Consider the following 23,318-nt stretch of genomic DNA (forward strand, 5'->3'; position numbering starts at 1 on the left):
TTTAGAAAGCTATGTATATATCACTGCCCCGTCTAGACGAATATATCTGACTTTTGAGTATTCCGTTAAATTAATAAATCTGTTAATTTACGCATTCACACATCGGTAGATTTTTTCTTTTGCCAGCTGTCATTCTCCATATCGCCCCAGTCATGTTGCTCACAGCCAGATTGAGAAACCTGGGTTGATTTACCGAGTTGATAACCCTGATGATTTACTATTTTTTCTCCTGTTTTGTAAGGATTTCCTGTCTAGAGGATTTCTTTTCTTTTTTACCACCCAATCACCATGAGTGAGTATTGTAGGCCAAATCAGCGGCCTCTTGCATTTGTTTTGTCCAGCCTTTGAATAAAAGACAAATTTGTGTGTGCGTGTACGTGTCACGTGCGTGTTAAGCGTGTGTGTTGTGTAGTGTATCTGAGTGTGAGTGAGTGACAGCTCTGTGTGTGTGTCTCTGCATGCAGCAAGGACTGTGCTGACAGCAGAATGGCTTGCTCTGTTGGAGGGGATTCACACTTCACATCAGATCATCACAAGCAAACTGTCTCTAACACACACACACACACACGCACACACACAAAATCATACATACACAAACTGAGAGTGTCACTCTGCTTCTGATGCACTGAACAGAATATCACAAGAACTCCACACAGTTTCATACAAGATCTCTCTGCCCCCGCCTTCTCGCTCTCATGCGCGCACACACACACACACACACACACACACACACACCACACCACACAGTAGTGCTTCAACCCCACAGAGAAAGAGACTAGTCCTACTGAGCAGCCAGACAATAGTTCTGTCAATCAACGTCAAGTCTCTGCTCAGCTGTCGAGCCTGAGGCCTTCCAGTGGACAGCTAGTTAGCCTGTGTGAAGGAAACTGAACCTGGCCTCAAGCACATCTACAAGGCTCCAGCTCCAACTTCCCATCACTTCTCTCTCGACCTGAATATGTGTGTAATTCATAACTCGGTGTATCCCCCTGATTCCCACAGTGGAGAGAGTGGGGTCAGTGAATGCTTGTTACAGATGTTTCATTAAGAAAGTCAAGCCTTGTTTTTTTTTTTTTCAGCGGCAAGATCACTCTGTCTAGTATGAACTTAATTAGTTAACAATGTTAGCTGACTACTGTTTACTGTACTTCAATATACTGTAATTGCCGTATTGATAACATTTTTATGTACACAAATTTATTTTTAAAATGATATATCCACAGAGCTTTTAGAAAGGTGCCGAATAAAAGTATGTCTTTTCCTGAGAAAAATTATTATGATTGTGAATTAATCATTTTAAAAATTTTGGTGGGGTCCAAAATGAATGTTTTGTTTATCTCTGTGGAAGATATCTGACATTTGGTTCCCACTTCTAACAAGGCTTGTGAGCCAATAGTAAAAAGACGTTGGTATCATGTGGTATCTCTGTGTCGTCAGCGATCAAATTGCCAGTTAGTGTGGAAAAAAAACTGTCTGAGTTTGACGGTTAGTGCCTGGCAACCACTTGTTGTGATGTGAATGCAATGGAACGGGGGAGGGAGAATGCAACATCAGGTGGCTCAATGTTATCAATAGCGCCTTTAAAATCCCAATGTCTGTATTTCAGTGCTGTGCTATTTTCTCTAGTTACATATAATATTTAGAGATCCTGCCAAATGATACAGCTGCAGTCCTGAAGTAATGGAAATTTGACTCAAACATTTAATAATCCCAAAAATAAACTAAGTGGCTAAAGCGAATGTAATACAATAGGATTTCTCTTTATTTTTACTTTCATGGAAATCAGTGTCACTTAGTGTAAAGTTGAAGTATGTTGTGCTCTCTGGCTTTTCTTGGCTGTAGCCCTCTCTTTATTGTCCAAACTGTTAGTGTGCTCTTATATCATTCAAATAATATTTTTCATGAAGATGGTTTGATCACCACTAATATTTATATTTATTATCTATACATCCTGTCCTTTTCCATTCCTCTCTGAGCTTTGGCTGTGTAGATGAGGGGATGATTTGAGCAATTATCACATTAAAAGCTCATGTATATAAATAGTAATTTTTGTTGTCTTTTTTATGTCTTTCAGGTGGGACCAAAGACATTGGATCAGCATTGACCAGGATGTGTATGAGACATCGCAGCATAGAGGCTAAACTCAAACAGTTCTCCATGTAAGTGCTGTTTTACTCGTCTCTCCTTAACCACAGGACTACTGACATTTACCAACATACAGGATCTATGATGTATCTCTTGTGCTATTCTGGTGAATGATTAGCTGGGATGTAAAAGGGGTTGGGTGGGATTTAATTGGGGTTACCATGTCAATAAACTCCATCATGGTGGTTTTATGGAGCTAAAAGGAGAATATTAACGGGAAGTTCACATGTCCCATAAACCTCCCTTCTACACACACTAACACTATGCCACTTTCAAGTGATGCAACCTTTGCTTGTAATGTGATTGTCGAGTTTTGACAAACTTTCAAAGAAAAACATCTGATTGGGTTAAAGTTTATTTACTTTTTGCAGTGTTTCTTATATTAGTAACTCACAGTTAGTGTACTTTGACCCAACCTGTTTCCCTAACAGTGCAAACTCCAATAAAATGGTCTGCATTCAAATTATCATCTCACCATATCCTCCATGTCTTGACATTTTGTGAGTGTGTGTGGGTGGATGAGAATGCCCCCTGTCGTGGAATGCTGGGAAAGAGACGATTTCTCTGGCAACACAACCATCTATAATGTTTCAGTGTAGTCACACACACACACCACATCTCGCTCTCTCTCTCACACACACACTACACAGACAAGGGGCTCTCTAATTTCGGTTGGCATTTCAGTAGAGATTCCACTTGGATCTCCATAGCAGGGGCTGTACACAGGGGGGGCTGTGGTCACCACCCACCCACTGACACACACACATACACACTTTGGAGAAATGTCTGCAAGAGGGAGAAGTCTAATTTTAGTGTCATGCAGTAAGCCTGCAGCTGCCTACCTCTCACACTCACAGCCTCTTCAACACACTCACAAATACATCTCAAATACAAGACGGGCGCAGTCGGGTAATGATTGACAGACTTGACTGCGCCGGCTTCTTACTTCCTCCTGTGACACAGTCAGACATAAGCAGACTTTTTTTCTTTTCTCCAGTCTGTTTTTCTCCCCATTCTCTCCGCCTGTTAATGATTGACAGACAAGACCATACAATGTATAGACAGAACCAGACCTAATGATTTTTATGTCTGACGGTGTGTCTGCTACTTTATAAACAAGTGACAGATATACTGTCATACCCTGCAGAGCACGTCTGGTATTTAACATTTTTATAAATAGGTTGTTCAGCCCTATGATTGGTCAATAAAACTTATTTAGGATACACATCATTTATGAAAATTGTAAAACCCAAGCAGTTAATGTTTTAGATGAATTCCAATAGTGACACGTTTAGATTTTATGGTTTAACTGATCAGGCTGACCTCAGATTAGAAGTAAGCATGTTGTTGTTTTCGCAGGGCCTTCCTGGAGGGTCTGATCAACCCTCTACAAGAACAGGTGGAGGAGTGGAAAAAAGGAGTCAACACTTTGGACAAGGACCATGCTAAAGGTAGGACAAACAAATGTAATCACACACAAGAATATAACACAACATGCTGATCCAGAAATGACTTTGACATTAGGATACATCGTCAACATTTTAAAGCAATGTGAAATGCCAATGTTTTAATAATGTTATTTATTTTTTGTTGTTATGACTTAAAGCATAGGTTGACATTCAGGTTGTCATACCATTTTGTTTATTCTTCTGTCCCACACTATATTACAAAGTGCATGAAAAGCTGTACCTTAGTTTTTACACAGTTCGTTGACTCTTTTTTTAACCTTGTCCATCTGAACCAGAATATAAAAGAGCCCGGCAGGAAATAAAGAGGAAGTCCTCGGACACACTGAAACTTCAGAAGAAAGCAAAGAAAGGTAAAAAAAAAAAAAGAAAAACATATTTCATTTTATATTTAAAAACAAAACTTATGTGAGCTCACAAAAATAACACTGCCAAGTGTAGGTTAGGTGCTGATAATGATGGAGATAAACCTTGTACCAACAATCTTGTACTAAATCTTGTACCTACAGAATAGTAAAACCTCACACTACACTATATACACTGGCTCATTATCTTCATTGTGCTGGCATAAGAACTAGCTAGAAGTATAGGGATCACACACTTCACGACTAGGAGCATTGTCCGCTAAACTCATCCATCCAGTGTCTGTCAGAAAATTTGTTCAGATCCAATTTGCTGGAAAGCAAACAAATAAAAATGCTTTTGTTATCCTCTACTAGTTTGCAACTTAATCAGGAATCATGAAACTTGAGTCTTTTACGCCCCCTCACGCTAAAACATTAGTTATATATACATGTATTTAAAACAAAGTAAGGAAAGGTTTGTTTCTGCCATCACTAGCCAGACCAAAGAAATATGTGGTTTTCATTGGCCTCCATGAGAATTTAGCAAAGATCTGTTACGCTAATACAGCTAGAATTAGACATCTTTGGCCTGCCTGCTGTGCCAGTAGTGTACATCAGGATAGAAGAAAGAAAAACAACCTACTCACCTACTGGTGAATTACTCCAAATGCTATCACTTATTTTACTTGGAACAATGTGCACCTGGGCCTTGGTAGTATTTTAGTTTAGTTTGATTTATGCTGTGCTGGATTAAAGACCTGTATCTGCAAAAAGTCAACATTCAGGACTAGAAGAAAGATCTGATTACTGAAATCATAAAAGGCTTCAGTCATAGAAACAACTTGTGAAGGAAAATGCCACCTTGTATTTCAAATAGGAAAATGGGAAAATGTCCAAATTGTATATAAGACGTTTTCATTAGACAGCAGCGATGTGTATAGAAGAGGTTTGTCCTCACTGATTAGACTTGTCCAGATCTAGTACAGCTAAACATTACCTTACTTGGTAAACACTCTGTGAGAGGGCAGGGGCTTTTTCCTTCTGCAGCTCTCTTGGCTCGGGTTCTACATACGCATTCACCTACCGAGAGAAAAAATAGCATACACAAAAAAGGAATTAGATGAATATGCTTTCAGTATGTTTGGAGATGTTGATAGTTTCAGGTTTGAATCAGTGCATGTCTCCCATTCCTAAAGTCAACAGATGTTCAGGGAAAAGTACAAGAAACTTTTATTTAAAAAAGAAAAGCTCAATGGTTTTTCTTACGTCTACTATGCAGTAGATTTAACTTTAGTATGTAACTGATGCTGCACATAGTGATCATTACTAATACTGCTACATAAGACTGTCATTCCCCTACAGCTGTCTGCATGACTTTGATTATCATTAAACACTGTTGGCATAAGCTTGAGACGGACCATACAATTTGTCGGCTCTGGGATTGTTGAAGGAGAGAACCTCTCCTTGTATTAATTTACAAAACACGTCCAGCCTGTTTGAAAGGCATTGTCTTGATGAATTTGTATTCACTGACCAATAGACCGGTGTTACCAGTGAGAAGGCAGCAGTGACCCTAATGCTATTTTTCATATCAGCATACTATTGGTAACAGATGATATCACCTGTAGAAAACAAAACCTGCTTATATTTGGGATTGGTTTTTGAATTGGCATTGTGACAATTAATGCAACTGGGCATTTCTGTAAAGATTAGCCTGTTTTTGCACTTGTATTTGTACTAAGATTGTTATGATACTGGGTGGGAAACATTTGATAATGGTATTGCTTTAAAAAAACAAACATTTTTTGAGTCCTGCAATGCTTAAACGGGCATCCAGACACACAAAACTGCACCTTTAGGTGATGCATTAGTGTTAAGTGCTGGCACTCTTTCAGTTGACTTGGATCTTTTTCCTCTCCCTGTCCCCATGTGGTTCTGATACCGTCCTTCTCCTTATGCTGCACTGCAGCTGATAATCTGGGTAAGTCAGTTTGTGGAATAGACACACTGTCCAGGTTGTTGTTCCTTGCATTATAATGCTTAACCAAGCATATTGGTTGCATTGTGAAGAAGCCACCATGGATATTGAGTTTTATGCAAAGATTAAATATGTGTGGATGCTGCTAAATATTGGCATGCTATATTTCCCCTCCACAGATGTGGCAACTATTGTTGCAGTCTATCGTTGCCACTCCTTGTTGGCGCATTACGATATAATGTCTGTGAAGCTGTGGTCCCCTATAGTTTTTTACTTCAGGGTACTGAAACCCCACTGGTGCCTCTACTACCTCCTCTCCTTTGTTTTTTTTATGGCTCCTCTCATTCATTGTAGTTCTGGGTCAGAGGCCCCATGTTGTTAAGCACCTGGAGTAGTGAAGTGTTCTTGAAAAGGAAATTCAACAAGAAACAGAGGTGTGCTCCATAACTGAGCCTTTGCTCTGACCCTCTTGAGGGCTGAAATAGAAACGAGAATTTCTTCATTGAATCAGTATCACAAGCCGTGTTTCCATTCACATATATTAGGTTTATTTTAAAGTATCGCATTAGCAATGCTGTATGGAAACGTCAATTCAACTTCCTCAATTGCAAAAAAAAAACGTTTTTACACTCCTGAAGTGTTTTTTTGTCTTTGTTGAAAAAGAGTTGTTGCGCTAAATGGGTTATGAAAATCCCTTTGCCGAATACATCCTGACTTAGCGAAACATTTAAAACATTTAACTCACATGGCTGACCAGCTGTTTCTGCTGTCGGCGTCTTCCCCAGATATCCCCATAACGTGCAAATGCTTGTCTTCGTCTGCGGACAACATGAAACATGGCCAATACTAGTTGACGTGAAAGAACAATTAAAACTTTTTAAACAAGTGAAACACATTCCTGAAGACATCGCTCCATGTTTCTACCGCAGATGGTTAGATGGCCAAGCCGAATTCTTTTGGTTCTGGTTCACAACCTCTACTTCTTCTTCTACTCTGTTTACTGGCATATTACAACCACGCGTAGCCTATAGCGCTAACTTCTGACCAAACTAAGCTTTAGCTGAGTTTATTAACTCCAAACCAGTTGATGGAAATGCGCCTAATTTCTTTTTTTTGTGACGTTTCAAAAGTTTGTTTTAAATTAGCTTGACAATTGAATGGAAACACGGCTACAGTAATAGTAAAACATGCTTTGGTCTGAAGAAGAAAGAGAGGAAAGGAGGTGAAGTGGAGGCTTGGGATACACTCAGGTCCTGGCTCCTTCTGCTTTGCTGGTCCAGTTCTGTAGTGTTTCATTCATTTCTATCAGTCGTCTTTTGTTTAATCCGCTCTGTGGTGTCTTCTTTAAGTGTGGTCCATGCTGGCAAGTTTCTGTACCGTTACTCTGCTCACACTCGCACATTTTATCTCGTCTTCAATGAGCCACCTAGTGAGGAAACCAATAAAAAGAAGTGTTGCCACAACAAAACTGCTTCAGATGCTGGAAATTCATTTAATTTAATTTAATTTGATTAGGGATTCCCCCCTGATGGGAATGAAGATAACTTCACCTCACTTAACCCAACTGCACCTGTTCCACCCAAAAAGTCTGCAAACTCTGTGACCTCTGTATCACAGAAATACACACAAACACTTAAATCAAGTTTAGGACTTGGCTACTAGTTTTAGTCATAACACTCCATTTATGCACAGAAATAACACCCCATCTGTCTGCTTGTGTTGTCGAGTGTATATCTGATGTGTTGACTTGATGTGTGTCTTGTGAGGGTGTTTTTCTGACCTGAGACCTTAGCCTTGTTAAGTAACAGCCTGTGACTGCGACCTAATGTAATGTAATCATCGGTCATGTGAAAGCTGAAGAAGCTAATCTCATTTCAGTGTGTGTGTGTGTGCACATGTATCTACATGTGTTCAGGCTGTTCAGACCCCCACCATATTCATCTTGGCTTAGAAGTTGAGTTTGGTAAAAACAACTATGGAATATCAGTAAGATTTGAGACTTAAGATTTAATGTTTTTAACCTTTATGATAAATAATAGATTGTACAACACAGCAAAGCAGATAAAAAGGAAAGTCTTGCGTTGCATCCACATTGTCAAAATCAACTAAATATTGAGCCATGACATTGAAAATCTTTTAGACAACATTAAGCTACGCTTTCTGTACTCCAACACAACAAACTCTGACAACACCGGTGTCCCGTGGCACTCCTCTCTCTCCAACTTTCACTCACATTTCCACTGTTGTCTTCTGGCAGCAAGTCACATGACAAAATGACAAAACAGAAAGCGAAAGGTAAGAAGAATGTATTATTGTAGGGTCCTTTGCATGATGTTATCAGACACTTACAGTATAATAACAATCTGAGCCGTGCCAGGTTGCCCCAAATGATTACATTACAGTCTGTTTAGCAGCTGCCGTCTAGTCTAGAGCACTCTCCCTCAATACCCGACCAGTTTCAGAAATTGTTGCCCCTTTTAGTCACTTGGACACAAAAACATGGTAAAATAGGGTCCAGGTTGAAAAATAGCGAAGTTACCCTTTAATAAAGTGGTAAGGCTTCTCTGAGTTCACTTGTAAAGTGCATTAGCGTGTGCTGGTTCAATTAACAGACATCTACAGTATATCATCATCGCTTAGTCATCATTAGGGTGTGAATCCAAAAAAAAACAGTCACCACTACATGTCACAGGTAGTAATTGTCCCACATTGAATACTGTGGCTGCTTGCGAAACATGTTTCAGGGTGGATTTGTTTACAATGCAGTCAGTGACCTTCAGTGAACCCTCAGTGTTTTGTCTGTGGTTGAAGAGAAAGAGGAAGTAGCAATCAGGGCCTTGCCATTCACATACTTGCACAAGCACAGATGCACAAGTTAGAGTACAGACACCAGGAATGTGTTCAGTTCAGCACTAACAACCTCTCCGTTTACCACAAGTTGACATCTCATGCCAAGATGTGCCTGCATTGTCTCAACACACGTGTGTTTGTGTGTGTGTGTAACTCCGTCCATCCGTGCAATTACATATTTTACATCAACAGTGATGTCTGCCTCAAGCTGATTGAGTAATGACAATGGCTTTTGGCTGAATATTAAAGGTATATTTACCCTTTTATGGTAAGTTTCCACATGAGCTAGTATCATGCATATTTGGAATTGACCTTGTGATTCACTTTTTAAACTCAAATATTACAGAGTGAGCCTCAATGAAATCAGTTTGCTTGCATTTGCAGAAAGGATTCCAACTTTTTCATGTGATTAAATGAGGGAAGGGATAAGGTAACAGAAGTACACGAGGAAGTAATGGGACACTGATTGTAATAATGTTAAGCACTACTCAAGATACTCGCGGGCACTACCAAAACAGCAACAAAGAAAATATTTGGCTTTCCATCTGTCTCAGACAAAGTGCCTCAACTTACAGTAGCGTCTTTCCAAACCCCACTGTGGTTGCGAGGAGAATGCAGTCTGCCAACACTCGAAACTAGTGGGAGCAAACCAGAATGCAGTATGCTCTCTCGTTTTACCGCGTGCCAAGGAGACACCACAGCATCACTGGCTTTGGGAGTTGAAAAGCTACTTTTTCTACATTGAGGCAAACCAAGGCCTAAAGTTTAAAATGTTTTTTTTATTCATCTTAACAGAGAGTTACTGAAAACATGGCTGTGAATGATTGTCAGTGTCACACAACGTATTTCTCTGAGCATTACAACAAAGCCTACATTCACTCCAAGCATTTTTTGTTTTCATGGCAGCTATTGAGCATCTGTAGTTTTAATTGTTCACAATTTCACTTTATAGATGCACTTAATACTGCACTTAATTCTTTTGCATAACCTTTCATTAACGATTGACCTGCTGTTTATAACTAGTGATTAAAACATTATTTGAAATGTCAGCTCAGCTTACAAATAATTTTATTTGGCAACAAGATGGAAAAAAAGACTAATTTTGCCTGGAGGGAAGTGAACAATAATGAGTTCGGTCCTGCAGTGGAAACCAGACTAATGACTGAGGCCTGTCTAGCCCTCTCAGGCTCAGTCATACTGCCAGTTCTCCACAAAACCTTGTACAATGTAATTGTATACTTGTCTGCTCAAAAAGTGTTTTTTGGATCTATATGAGACTGAAAACATATACTGCAATTTGGACTTTCTATACAGTCCATCATGGTCTCCATAGTTGTAATATAGTAGGAACTGCCATAAACACACGCATAACTGGCATTCCTCTCAGCGTTACAGTCACCATAACAAGCTCGGTTAAAGAATTGCATCCATATGGAAACTGTTTGTCTTATTTTGTATACAACCAAAAAAGGACCGTCTACACGGGATTCATATTATTTTATTTTGTGGTGTTGGTATACTTGAAAAGTTGCGGTAATACTGCAAATATTTGTCCTTTTGGTATTTCGGTTGAAACACTTAGACAGCTACACTAGACTAAAACCTGCCTAGAACAGTCCAGTATCATTGGGTACAAACATTGTCTTAAATCCACCACAACATATAGTGAAGAGTTGTACTTGACTAATCCACCTGATATCAACATTCACACTGCACTTGAGTGATTCAAACATTTAGTCAGCTGTTAGTGGGCGCATAATGACAGTAAGTGTTTCCGTTTGGTGCTTTTCCATCATCTCAGTATTTGCGTGTGCTTGAAGCCATTGTTAATTGTCATTTTAATTGTGGTGTAGTCGACTGATGGAGGGATAAAGCGGTGGAAACGGAGCTTCCCACATGCTGTATCATACATAATGTATAGACCGCACTGCCACGTCAGAGAGGAGAGAGAGCACCCATCCTTATGTTTTGCATTTGAGGTGGAAGTTAATTTGCCCGTGTAACTCTATCTGCATTTCTTTACTACTGATTTGCATGATACTGGGCCGCACGTCAAATGTCGACGAAAGACGCCAGTTTGTTATCTTTGCCCAGACACAAGAGCAGACAGACAGACCACAGAGTTGCTCACTGTGGGTTTAACCTTGATGTATCAAAGTCAAGACTGTGTGTGTGTGTGTGTGTGTATATGTTGGTGTGTGAGTGTAGTTCAAGTGGTTAGATAATGCCTTTGAGGCCCACTGCATGTCGTCTTGGGCAGTCGCCAGCCTTCCTGCCTCCTTGGAGAACTCAAGAGGGCTTGATTCGGCTTCAGGGTATCCTCTCTTATAAACGCACACTCGCCCACAGACATGCACACACACACACACACACACACACACAGACACACTTATATACACTACACCCAGCAAAAAGACGCACACAGTGTTGAACAACAGGATAACCTTGTGATTGCATATGCATATTCAAACGCACATATAGACAGCATGAGGACCAGATGGTCACGGATATACCTCGCACACTTGTCATTCGTGAAAGCACACACAGTCTCTCTCTCTTAACCCCGTCTATAAACACTGGAATTTAAGTGTTTGACAAAGAATAACAGAGAGATAGTCAAAAAAAAGTTTTCACTTTTGGCTATATGGGCATGATGGATTCAAGTCCAAGATGAGCTCCAGTTTAAAATAGATAACGAGAGCAGGAGGAAACTCTTCCATCACAAGAGTGGCCCTTCATGTGGAGGTGATAGCCAAAAAGTAGCGTGGACATTCAAATGCTGAAGATAGCAATGTCTACAATGACAAGATTAACATGTAGAGCAGCAGTAGTATCAGTCCAAGCCAACACTAGAGAGAAACATGAAATGTTCTTTCATTGCTACATGATCATATCGCTTGTGATCATTCATGCATGTTACAGTAGCGGAACTCTATTCTTTTTAGTGATTGTGTTGTGAAGGAAGATTGAGGTTTAGTGGTAAAATGTATCTCAGTACTTTGATTTTAAAACATTGTTAAGTAGTGAATAGACCAGTCAAGTGTCTCCATGTGAGTTGGCAACTTTATTATACCTGTATAATATATATATTCTCTTTGTGTGTCCGTTTTGTTTCCAAGGTCGTGGTGATATCCAACCCCAGTTGGACAGCGCCATGCAGGATGTCAGTGATAAATACATTCTGCTGGAGGAGACAGAGAAGCAGGCCCTGAGGAAGGCTCTTATAGAGGACAGGCAGAGGTTCTGCTGTTTCGTAGCCATGCTGCGGCCCGTAGTGGTGAGTACAGCGGGGGGGGGAGAAAGAGAGAAATGAGCCTTCAGAAAGCACTCAGAATGACATAAAGTCTCCTCACTCTACAGGGTCTTTGCTTTTTGCATATGTATTCTTTCTCTTCTTTCTACCACCCACAAATATCTGCTCTCTCTCTCTCTGCCGTTTATTCTTTTAGGATGAGGAGATTTCTATGTTGGGAGAGGTCACCCATCTCCAGACCATCTCTGATGACCTCAAAGCCCTGACCTCTGACCCGCACAAGCTTCCCCCTGCTAGTGAACAGGTGAGGAAACCTATCAAAGATGAAACAGTCGGTGCTTAAACAACTGACCTTCAGCTCACAATACATACCCTTTTGGTCCCTGTATGACTTATTTTCGTTTATTTTCATGGGTTACATTTCTTGGATTAAATGTAGCTGTATTTAGAGCCGGTCCTCTTCACGAGTATGACTAATACTTTCCTCCCTCGCAGGTGATCATGGACCTTAAGGGCTCAGACTACGGTTGGTCGTATCAAACGCCGCCCTCATCCCCCAGCACCACTATGTCCAGGAAGTCTAGCATGTGCAGGTAGGCTCCTACAGCCAATCACGAGACTCATAGCCATAAATAGAGGATTTGTCTTTCAAGTACACATTTATCGGCTGTTCCCATAAAACCGCTTTGTGATCCAGTGTGTCAAAATGATGCCGAATGGGACATGAATTTTACTCCAGTTATTTTGATCACCCATTTCCAAGAACTGAGGAATGAGGAGAGGCATGGTCTATATTTGGTCATGTTAGAGATTATGTTATAGTATGTAATGTATACACATAGGAGATCTGCAAATCTGTTCTGTAGACCCTTTCAGTGGTTATGGAGTGGTTATCAGTGTAATGCAGTAGGAAACCAGGACATGTCTGCCACCCAGTGGTCAATATGGAGTAGTTTGCAAATGCTTTATCTTAATTTCTTTGTGTCTCTGCTTCATCTCCTCTTCGATAGTGATAGTTAATTACTTCCCTGAGAAATACAGTTAATAAAGTGGACCTACTTTATCAAAGAAAAGGCACACAGATAAATACCTTTAAAAAAAATATGGATTAAAGGAGAGAGAACTAAATAATTATAATAATAATTGCCAAAAAAGCATACTTTTTGTTTTGTAGCTGTTCAGACCATGTCTTCTACCGTCTGTCCTCCCTGCTTTTTTGTGTCCTCCAATGATTTTTCCTGAACTGTTCTGGTCCAAAGAAAGAAATGTTATGCCTGGGTTGTGTACTGCTTTGCATTTGTCAATTTTGGGATTGTGGGTTTTCTATGATTGAATCAAAACGGCGTCACTGGTTATGTCATGATGAGAATGTTTTAAACCCGCTATAGACGAGCAATTATCAGTCCACAACAAGCCAGATGTTTGGTTGATCCTTAGATGGGTAATTTTTTTTATTCACAAATCATCGTGAGACAGTCGCTTTTATGATTTTTACGCTTTGCAATTTATAATTATCAATATTTTTTATTACCAGGAGCTTAAACTAGGTATAGTTTTGCTTTGTTCTTGTGCATTTTATTGTCAAGTTTGTACATGATTTGGTACATATTGTATGTATTTTTCATAGTACAGATTTTGCAATGTACCATTTTTATATCTGCTTCAGATATTCAAATCTTTTCAAGTCTCAATTCACACAGTAATTAGACCCAGTGTTTATGCTGTTTTGGCTTTTCATGCTCAAAGGCATGAAATCCTGTGATTTGCTGCCTGTAATTATTGTCATTATGGTTTCACGCCTCTTACGTTGGGTTTGTTTTGTTGTTTTGACTGGATTGGCCTCAGTCACTGCCTGCTGCATCTTGGTGTGCTGTGTTAATTGTTTCCCATCCTGTCTCTCCCCAATCCCCTGCCTCCATTCCCTCCCTTTTTATTCCTTTTTTTATCTTTCTTATCCAACCTTCCTTTCTTCAATCCATGTCTTTGGGTGCACTTGATTCTCCTTACCCCCGCCGATCCTCCCCTCATCCATCACTCCTTCCCCTTTCACAGTAGTCTGAACAGCGTTAACAGTAGTGACTCCAGGGGATCCAGTGGCTCTCACTCTCATTCTCCTTCCTCCTCTTCTTCCTCCTCTTCCTCAAACCACCTCTTCAACCACCATCACCCCCGCCATCGTTACCGTAGCTCCACGCTACCCCAGCAGGCCCCGGCCCGGCTCTCTAGCATCTCCTCCCACGACTCGGGCTTCATTTCTTCATCACACGACCAATACACATCGTCCAAATCATCCTCGCCCATGGCAGCTGAAACGAAGGTAAGAGAAAACCCTCAGCCACCCACACTTGACCATAATTTTGCCCCTAAGTATGTACACATGGTTGAGACAAGTCTATAAAACCACACATGCTCTATGATTTACAAGTCATTGTAGTCAGAGACAGAGAAAACGCCAAACCAGCAGCTCTTTTCTCACACATCTCCCTAGCTACTATGAGAGGCAGTTTAGCTGGCAGCAGTAAGTGTATGTGATCATGGTGAAGTCATTTCACTGCTATTATTATAGCATAAATGCTCAGGAAATTAGTCTGCCTCCATTCTAGCCCAGGGCAAAACAGGTCAGCCCCATCCTGCTATTAAAGAATCGACCGCTGTGACAGACTGTGGTTTGGCTTCAGCGTACTGTGTGTTGTATTTTCATTAAATGTATCACAGTAAAATGACATGTTACAGCGTCAACCGTATCTTTTACAGACACTAAGACTGTGTCTCTATCAGCGGGTCTCATTCTGGTCGGCCTTATCCAATCATCTGACACAAGGTTTCAGATAATTATCGATGTGATGGCCCAGAGGATTATCTGCTTGGGGTTTGTGGTTTGAGATCAACCATGAGAAGCGGCTGCACTAGCTGACATTTTGTGAGCTCGCCAGCAACCAGAGTTCCCCCGTCCAGAACACATTGGTATAGTTAGGCTCCAAGTTTTTATGATGCAGTGAAGGTGGTTTGGCAAGTCAGTACCTGACCCATTTACAGTACAGTCCCTCTCGTTGCCTCATTTTTAGTGTAGCTACAGTAGTTTGAAAGAGAGCAGTCTTATGGCTAAACGGGGCTTACGGGGTCTTACTCCTCAAACAAAAGGTCAATAAGGCCGGGCCATGGCTTACACGTAATGTGGATCTCTTTCATTTCCTTCCATTTTCAATACCAACTTCTATGGAGGGTGATGTTCTGTAGCTGGCCTCAACTCCTTATCTCCCTTTGGAGGCCAGCATGCAAAAAGATTATTTCCCTATAGGCATATTATTAAAGGCACAATGAGTAGGATTTTCCTAAAAAAACAGCATATAGACTATAATAATCCTTCTCAATCATCCCTTGTGACCCACTAGAAGTGTGTGGCGCAGCTCTGCCTGTATTTTCTTTTCATTTTGCTGTGTTCGGGACATTTCTGTGTGTCAACTTCTATAAAAACGTAGCGAGCAGTTGCCAGATAGTGAACACGCATCCAAGAGGAAGCTACGAAAACGGCGGACACAGCGCAGAAAAAACGTAATTGTTAAACTTAATTACATTTGTCATATACACACACAGTTACATACACACAATTTGATCCTACTGCATTTAACCCATCCTAAGCATTTTAGGAGCAGTGGGCTGCTGTAAAGCCGTGTCTCACTCAGGGACACTTCCCCGGACACAGGAGCCGGGGACCGAACCGCCAGCCTTGTGGTTAAAGGACAACCCGCTCTAACCAAAGCACTACACCGCCCCAAAATGCAAATATATAGCGAGGCGAAACGCCAAGCTGACAAAGCTCGTTTCGTAGAGAGAGTGAATCTGGGGTTGGCTTTCACCCGCTGACGAGCACCGTAACCCTCGTAGAGCTGGTGAGGACGGGCCAACTTTGAATGTTATGTTTACAAAACGCAACTGACAAACCCTACTCATTGTGCCTTTAATGTTAATAAAATAACCAGGGCTAATAGATCTCTTTTAAAATATCATGTGTCACAAGTTTGTGAGGATACTCGAACATCCTAAAGAAGAAGGACTTTGCCTGTGCTTCCCTTTAACAAAGCTCCAACACTGCTGATGTCCATGCAAATTATGCTGGTATGACTCCCAGTGCACCTTCTCTTCAGCCTCTATAACCACTCGGCTGAACTCCTCACTAACTGCTGAGAACTGTGGAAAAGTTGCCCGTGCTCTCTAACAAACTGCTTCTCTCTGTCTACCTGCTGACATGTCTGTCTTTGCGATTCTTCCCCTCCGTCTGTCTCAACTCCTACACCCCCTCCTCTCTCTCCCTCTGGTCTCGTCCCACTGCCTGCTTGCTGCTGCCCTCGCTGTCCCAGCCTTGTCCCAGTTCCAGGTCCTCTGAGGTATCAGAGACTGGGCAGCTCCACAGTGACTGCAGCTCCCCCTCTCCTCTAGCTGCTGCTAGTGCACCTCAGCACGCTACTGACAAGGTGAAAAACACTCATCCACCAGGAACCTTACCCCACTTTCACACAAATGTCACACCACTGCTTCCTCATACTAAACTTCAAACTTGGCTCGACTTTAGTTTATCACAGAAATTGTTAAAGGAACCTCCGAACTCCCCGGCATGTGCATCGGTTTCTCCAGTTTTCATTCAGTTCACCATTTGTGACCATTTCCTTTGTTGGATTCCTTATTATTTTTGTGTTCCTTTTTGAATGTTTTATCCTCAGTGATGTCTGTTTTGTTTTATTTTACCACTGTTTATCATTTCAATAATTTATCCCATTGTGTGTTTGTTTCTATTTTGTCGGTTTCTGTTATCATCCCTCCTCCCACCGACGTGCACACATCCAGTTGTCCAATGGTTTTGACCACTACAGTCCGGCCCATTCCCCCTACATGCATAGCAACGGGGGGAGTTTGGGCTCAGGGTCCGGCTCCGCCTTTCCCTTCTACCCTCCTTCCTCCTCCTCCTCATCCTACACCACCTCCTCCTGCCCCACTCGTTCATGGTCACGTCCCGCCTCAGCCTTACTGCCAGACCAACCTCACAACAGCGGGCTGGGCTCCACCATGGTGCCTTCATCACGAGTCCCCAGCTGGAAGGTTTGTTCATCGCCTCGGTCTCCATGAACCTGTTCCCACCCTCCCTCATTTTTTACTGTTGTTGCTCATCAGTTTGCTTCTTTTATACTTAATATCTGCAGCTGAAAGTAAGGAGGACATATTTTTAAGTACTCATCAAAAGCACATCAGAGAAATGTAAAGTATCGACACTGACATATCTTTTTTTTTTTTACAGGACTGGGCTAAGCCAGGCCCTTATGACCAGCCCATGGTCAACACACTGAGAAGGAAGAAAGACAAGGACACCCGGGCTGTAGTGGACAGTAATGGTAGTGTGAGTAATGACAGCAGCCCGTCCTCAGGCCTGGCCTTGCTCTCGACCTCGGCGCCAGCTCCGGCTGCACTACAAACATTAACATCAGTGGAGGAGAAGAACAGAACTGTGACTGCACCTCTCAAGGTCAGTTTTAAAGTCCGTCTCACACAAATACAGCCTTCATTTAGCAATCAAAACCTCATTAGCTAATATTGCTTTCAACCAGGCATTAGTTTTTTGTTATTTATAGCACATATTCACTTTTGAGTTGTGCTTCTTCATTTACCATTTTTTTACTTTGTATTATTACCATTCTATTCTCCAAATAGAGACTTGTTGTGTTAATAAGTTGCTGTTCATATTAACAACTTGTTGAAGTTTGCTGTCAGTCTTAGTACTACTGTGTGGTCTCCATTAATTGTTGTATCATCTGATTTATATTTTTGCTGGTTTATGTTGTTAAATACAAAGTAGCTCCTTATATTTTCAGTCTATCTTTGTGCTTGAAAACATCAATACTTTGGTGCAGACAGGAGTACCAGCACGGGAGCAAAGCAATACAGTGCTGTGGACGGGGACGGCAGCAAAACGTGTTTTAGCCACCTAAAAGAAAGGCTCACCTAAAAAACTGTATATCCGTTTAAGTGTACGCTATATTTAGAATATTTTCCGACGGTGAACTGAACTGAAAGTGAAGGAAAGAGCTATCTGATGGTAAGAAAAGCTGTCAAAATATTCTAAATATAGCGTACACTTCAACGGATGTTGTTTGAGCCTTTCTTTTAGGTGGCTGAAATACGTTTTGCTGCCATCCTCGTCTACAGCGGTACATTGCTTTGCTCTCGTGCCGGTACTCCTGTCTGTTTCTCCAAGCTGGAGGCACCTCATACAACCCCACGTCAAAACACCCAAACTATCCCTTTAACATAGGTCAGTCTACATTTAACGCTATCTGTGTTGCTTCAAGTTCAAGCGACCTCACATTCAACTTCCGGCAGGTCGTTTTTGCAGTCATGGCGTTTAGACCACATGAATGAGCCTCCCACTATTTAATGTTCCCATTTAATGATTTTAATGACTTGTGCCTGGCTGTATCCAAACAGTGAGACTTGCAGACCCTACCAAATGTTTTTTTTTTTTCATTGGGTGATTGCTGCAGGCTGGTGATATTGAGGCCCATGAGGAACTGGCTCTGGCCTTATCCAGAGGTCTGGAGCTGGACACCCAGAGGTCCAGTAGAGACTCCATCCAGTGTTCCAGTGGCTACAGCACGCAGACTAACACACCCTGCTGCTCTGAAGACACTATCCCTTCACAAGGTAACACTCAATCTGGAGTCAGACGGTCTCTTTCTCTTTTATCCTAACGTACAATATCTCGTACCGGTTCATTGTTAACCTTTCTATTTGTTTTTTCTAGTATCAGACTATGACTATTTCTCAATGGCCGGAGATCAGGAGCCTGAGCAGCAGCACTCTGACTTTGACAAGTCCTCCACCATCCCCAGAAACAGTGACATCAGTCAGTCCTACCGACTCATGTTCCAGAGCAAACGGCCGGCATCCACGGCCGGCCTGCCAAGCACACAGACTCCTTACCACGGACAGGGGGCCTACTCTGTAGGGCCATATCCCCCCACACCTATCCACACTGGGGCCTATCCTCCTACCCCTACAGGTACAGGCTGCACTGAGAGTGTCACAATTGGATGTGTTCACTTAAATCTCTCTTGATGTTGTATGTTTGTAAGGTATCACGTTGGTTTATGTCAAAAACTCAATAACTAACATGTTGCTGCTGTATAATATACTGAAATGCATTTTATTATTAGTAAAATACATTTTGTTAAACTATCATTTGTCTTCTATTATTGCAGGCCCGTATTCAGGTCAGGGATATTATTCTGGATCCAGTTCCCATAATGCCTCTGGCTCCTATTCTACAGGCCACGGTCCAGTCATCGTTACCCCCGGGACTGCCACAATCCGCCGCACCCCCTCTTCAAAACCTTCCGCCCGCCGCTCAGGCTCAGTCATGGGCACAGGCCCCATCCCCATTCGCACGCCTGTCATCCCGGTGAAAATCCCCACGGTGCCCGATATGTCCGGAGCAGTTAACGGGAGCAGGAGCGCAGAGGAGATGAGAGGGGGAAGAGGAGGAGAAAGCCCAGATTCTCCAACGTATGCAGGAGGGGAGGACGCTGGCACGCTGCCGGTGATGTCCTGGAGCGGTCAGGCTACAACCAATCCTCCCACTGTGCCCCTGCCCAACCAGCAGCACCTCCACAATGAGATAGGGCAGGAAGGAGGAGGAGGAGGAGGAGGAGGAGGAGAGGAGGCGGGAGAAGAGTTAGGAGGCAACATGCTGGTGGCCATCCGCATGGGGGTCAAGCTCAAGAGGACCCTCACCAACGACCGCTCCGCCCCACGCATCGCATGATGACCTTTGTGTTTGGAAACGAGGTCAAAGGGCTTCAGAGAAATGCGACGTACAGAAACAAAAGGCTTCTGAGAAATGTTTTAATTACACCTGTTCCACATGTAGCGTTTCTCATTCTGTATATTTTCAACTGTCAAAATCCCTCACTGTGGAAGCCATCTATAATGATTCATTATAGAAAATATATAGATATACTATTGTTCAGGTTCACATTTTCTGATTTGGCTTATGATGCCTCAGAGATAGATCTAAAGCCAGGTTTGTTCAAATATTGGTTTGCACCTAAAATGGATCACAGGCCCACTTGTGGTAGATCCTAGTATAAGTTGAGTATGAGCCTTTATGAGTGCAAGGATAAGCTCCTCAAATTGTTTGGCCTAAGCACTAAAATGTTTTTGCAAATCCGAGCCCACAGCTGTGTAAAACATGAGGATGCTTTTTGTTAATAAATAACAAGAGAATGACAGAGTAGCTTTACAGCACAGTATGTCCATTTCTTTAAGAGGATAGTAAAGGCATATTTTACACACGTTTATTCAGTATTCTTCCCAAAGCAGATGGTTGGACAAGGACAATGTGTCTGCCTCTTCTCAGTGTGTATATATATGCATAAACTGTCATTGTTTAGGGAGTGCGTTGTACCGTCGTGGGAACAATAAGCCTTCTAACTGGTGACTTGGCAGAAGGAGCGCAATAACCAATGTAAGTACTTCACAGCATCAAGAGAGCAATATTCAGACGCACTAGAAAGCACGGTCGGCTTTCAAGTGCACCATTTGGCATCTCCTGAATTGCATCGACTGCTCAAACGGATGGACGCCCTGACGGCTGTAGGAAGGTGCTGCGTTGTCATCCATTCACAGTTCAAATACTTAATTACGTGAGATGTTCACAGAGCCAACAACACAGACTTTGTGTTGCAGCCTGAGTTTCATCCAAGTTGAAAGTTGTAGGAGACGACAGTGTGGACTAAAGCGCCACACGGTTGATGCCGTGACATTAAGAGACACTACAATATACGTCCTGTTTTAGTTGTTTTAGTATTTACATGATTTGTAAATAAGTTTGCACGTCTCTGTTGCCGAGGAGTGTGTTGGTGCTTCTCGCTTTCTGTATTTCCTTTTTCTCCTCCACGGTGCCACAATCACACAAGTTTCACATCTGTAAACAGGACGCTTATTGATTTCATATAATGATCAACAATCCCAAATATTACCTTTGGATGTGAATTCATTTTTATTTTTCATCATTTTTTTCCCCCCTGTATAAATCTCATTTAATCTGCAATATCTACATGCTGAGCTTTGTAGAACTCCTCAGTGGTTTGTGTTTATATATATATTAGCCCTTATATATTATAGCTCCTTCTGTTTTTTTGTAGCATTTAGTAGCCATGCTGCAACCTGCTGCGCGTTGATTGCTCATAACATCACTAATACATGTCAAAAGTACAGATGTGCCACTTCAAAACTCAACGTTAAATCAAATTTATATATATTATTATGCATTTATAGACGTTAACAAGGACATTTTTTTTGATGTTTTGAAAGATATGAGTAGAAAGCGGTAATGCCATACTTGGTTTTATTGTTCTGTCTGGTTGCTGTTATATTGAACTCTTTGTTGTCTTCTTTGAAACGCATGTAGCGTGCATGCTCATGTCCTTTTTGATTAATTAGGTTTTTACATCTCCAATTCTGGTGTTTTGATTTTTTTTGCAATATCATTTTAAGGTGACAAGTCCAATATGTACAGATTTTGTTACTCTAAAAATGTCCATATCCAGAATCACATTGTATAATTTAAGAAATGCATCACCATAGGTTAAAATATTCTGTTTTTATGGGCAATAAGATGTTTTGGAGGCTTTTTCCACAGACTGCAGCGTTGTAAGATTATAGGCTGGAACCAGTTAGTATCCCTGAGTCTGTATTTTAATTTGCATTTCAGTTCAAGCACTGTGAGACCATGGCTACTACAAGATGTATGAAACTGTAAATGTTATTTAGCTCTACAGGTTAGTCCAAGAACTCACACGTTTTTTAATTTATTTTCTTCTTCTCAATCTTTAAATCTTTTTTTTTTCTCTCCTCAACCTATTTTTATACGTATATATATAATATCAGAGTAATAGAGTTGTTTTCTCTGTCCATGCATGTACTTATCTGATGATGATGTGTTGTTTTTCATCAGTGAAATGTTCATGACCGTCCTGCTACGATTCATTGAAGTCCCATATTTCACACATTATGCATAGTTGCACCTCATTTTAATAATCGCATAAATGCCGGCTGGTTTAAAAGTGAACAGCAGCTACGACGGTGTGTTCCTCTGACTTTCAGAAGTCAGAAAAAAGTTTTGGTTTTATAACAGAGAGTCCTGCATCAGTATTATGAGTTCAAATGGTATTCGCATGATGCAGAGCTGAGTCCAGTTCAGGTTCAGATCAGTCAAGACGGTGCGTTTTCTTATTTTCTTCAGAACGAGTTTGCCTGAATCATCATTTTATCATTTGTAGATCTTATTAAGTTTGAACAATGGCACGCTGCCCACAATGTCTGACCTAATCTGACCTGAGTTTTCCGAAGACATCTTAGCATGAAAATCCACTTTGTTTCTATATTTTAAACCGGTTTCTTGTGTATTTAGTGTAATAGAAAGGTACAACAGGAGGAATGACAGCAAAAGAAGGGGTGACAAAAGCAAACATGTCATCTCTGTGCCTGAATTAAACCCACAGTGTGAACAGGGAGATGCACCACAAACCACTTCAATACCCCCTCTACTGTTTGATTTCAACAGACTAAAGATAATATCACCGCTCAGATGTTTCTGGAAACCCAGCATTCAGTTCTTGATATTGTTAATGATGTTAATATTTTTGTGTTTTTTTAGCCGTCCACCTGTCTAAAACTTATATTATCAACTTGTAATTTCCATATTTAAATTGCTAGCATAAATATATATTATATCAGAGTTGCCAAATGCCAGTATATCCTATGAATAAGACGTTTATAGTTTGTGAGGGTTTGAAAGTAAAAGTTAAACCCTGGTTTCTAGTTTAGTTTTTAGCTTATATTATTCCCTCCCCCCCCTCCTCCCGAGGAGAGTTGACCTCTCTGTCTGTCCCTGTACAGTTCAACAGGCTACGATGCAGTTCGTTTCAGGAAGTAAAAGCTTGTTATTTTTTTGTGTAATGACAGCTTTAGCAATATAATAAAAAAATATAAATTTTGCTTTGGCTCGCTGACTTCTTGAATGTACAAGTGTGTATCAAACATTAGGCCAGACCAGCTCCCTAGTACTTTATTTCTTTTTCTTTCAGGCCTAAAACTAGGGATGCACTGATCTGACTTTTTCAGTCCCGGTACCGATACCGACACCTGGGCTTTGGGTATCGGCCTGAGTACCGATCTGATACCAGTGTTTAATTAATAAGCAGTATGCCTCACTGGGTGGAAGTGAGTGGGAT

The 23,318-nt window shown here is 41.3% G+C and overlaps 1 protein-coding gene and 1 long non-coding RNA gene across 10 annotated transcripts in view; one reads left to right on the forward strand and one right to left on the reverse strand.

Annotated features, from left to right (window-relative positions):
* Positions 1 to 23,082, forward strand: part of LOC119496748 (protein MTSS 1-like) — a 62,627-nt gene extending 39,545 nt beyond the window's left edge. Inside the window, exons 4-17 of one of the 9 annotated variants that reach the window (XM_037784273.1) lie at positions 2,075 to 2,159; positions 3,505 to 3,596; positions 3,890 to 3,964; positions 5,925 to 5,936; positions 11,903 to 12,060; positions 12,233 to 12,340; positions 12,532 to 12,629; positions 14,089 to 14,353; positions 16,395 to 16,508; positions 16,879 to 17,130; positions 17,327 to 17,551; positions 18,567 to 18,726; positions 18,827 to 19,084; positions 19,284 to 23,082. In XM_037784273.1, the coding sequence (XP_037640201.1) occupies positions 2,075 to 2,159; positions 3,505 to 3,596; positions 3,890 to 3,964; positions 5,925 to 5,936; positions 11,903 to 12,060; positions 12,233 to 12,340; positions 12,532 to 12,629; positions 14,089 to 14,353; positions 16,395 to 16,508; positions 16,879 to 17,130; positions 17,327 to 17,551; positions 18,567 to 18,726; positions 18,827 to 19,084; positions 19,284 to 19,846 (2,465 nt within the window). In that variant the 3' untranslated portion in view covers positions 19,847 to 23,082. The remainder of the gene's footprint in view (positions 1 to 2,074; positions 2,160 to 3,504; positions 3,597 to 3,889; positions 3,965 to 5,924; positions 5,937 to 11,902; positions 12,061 to 12,232; positions 12,341 to 12,531; positions 12,630 to 14,088; positions 14,354 to 16,394; positions 16,509 to 16,878; positions 17,131 to 17,326; positions 17,552 to 18,566; positions 18,727 to 18,826; positions 19,085 to 19,283) is intronic. The other 8 variants (XM_037784277.1, XM_037784279.1, XM_037784276.1 and 5 more) reach the window with 8 other exon arrangements.
* Positions 6 to 20,649, reverse strand: LOC119496750. Its single transcript, XR_005208806.1, has 3 exons — positions 20,620 to 20,649; positions 18,694 to 18,697; positions 6 to 134 (listed from the first exon to the last, which is right to left on the reverse strand). It is a non-coding gene; the product is annotated as an uncharacterized LOC119496750 (long non-coding RNA).
* Positions 23,083 to 23,318: the final 236 nt, after the last annotated feature.

The sequence above is a fragment of the Sebastes umbrosus genome, chromosome 11, assembly GCF_015220745.1.
Source record: "Sebastes umbrosus isolate fSebUmb1 chromosome 11, fSebUmb1.pri, whole genome shotgun sequence".
NCBI classification, from domain to species: Eukaryota; Metazoa; Chordata; class Actinopteri; order Perciformes; family Sebastidae; genus Sebastes; species Sebastes umbrosus.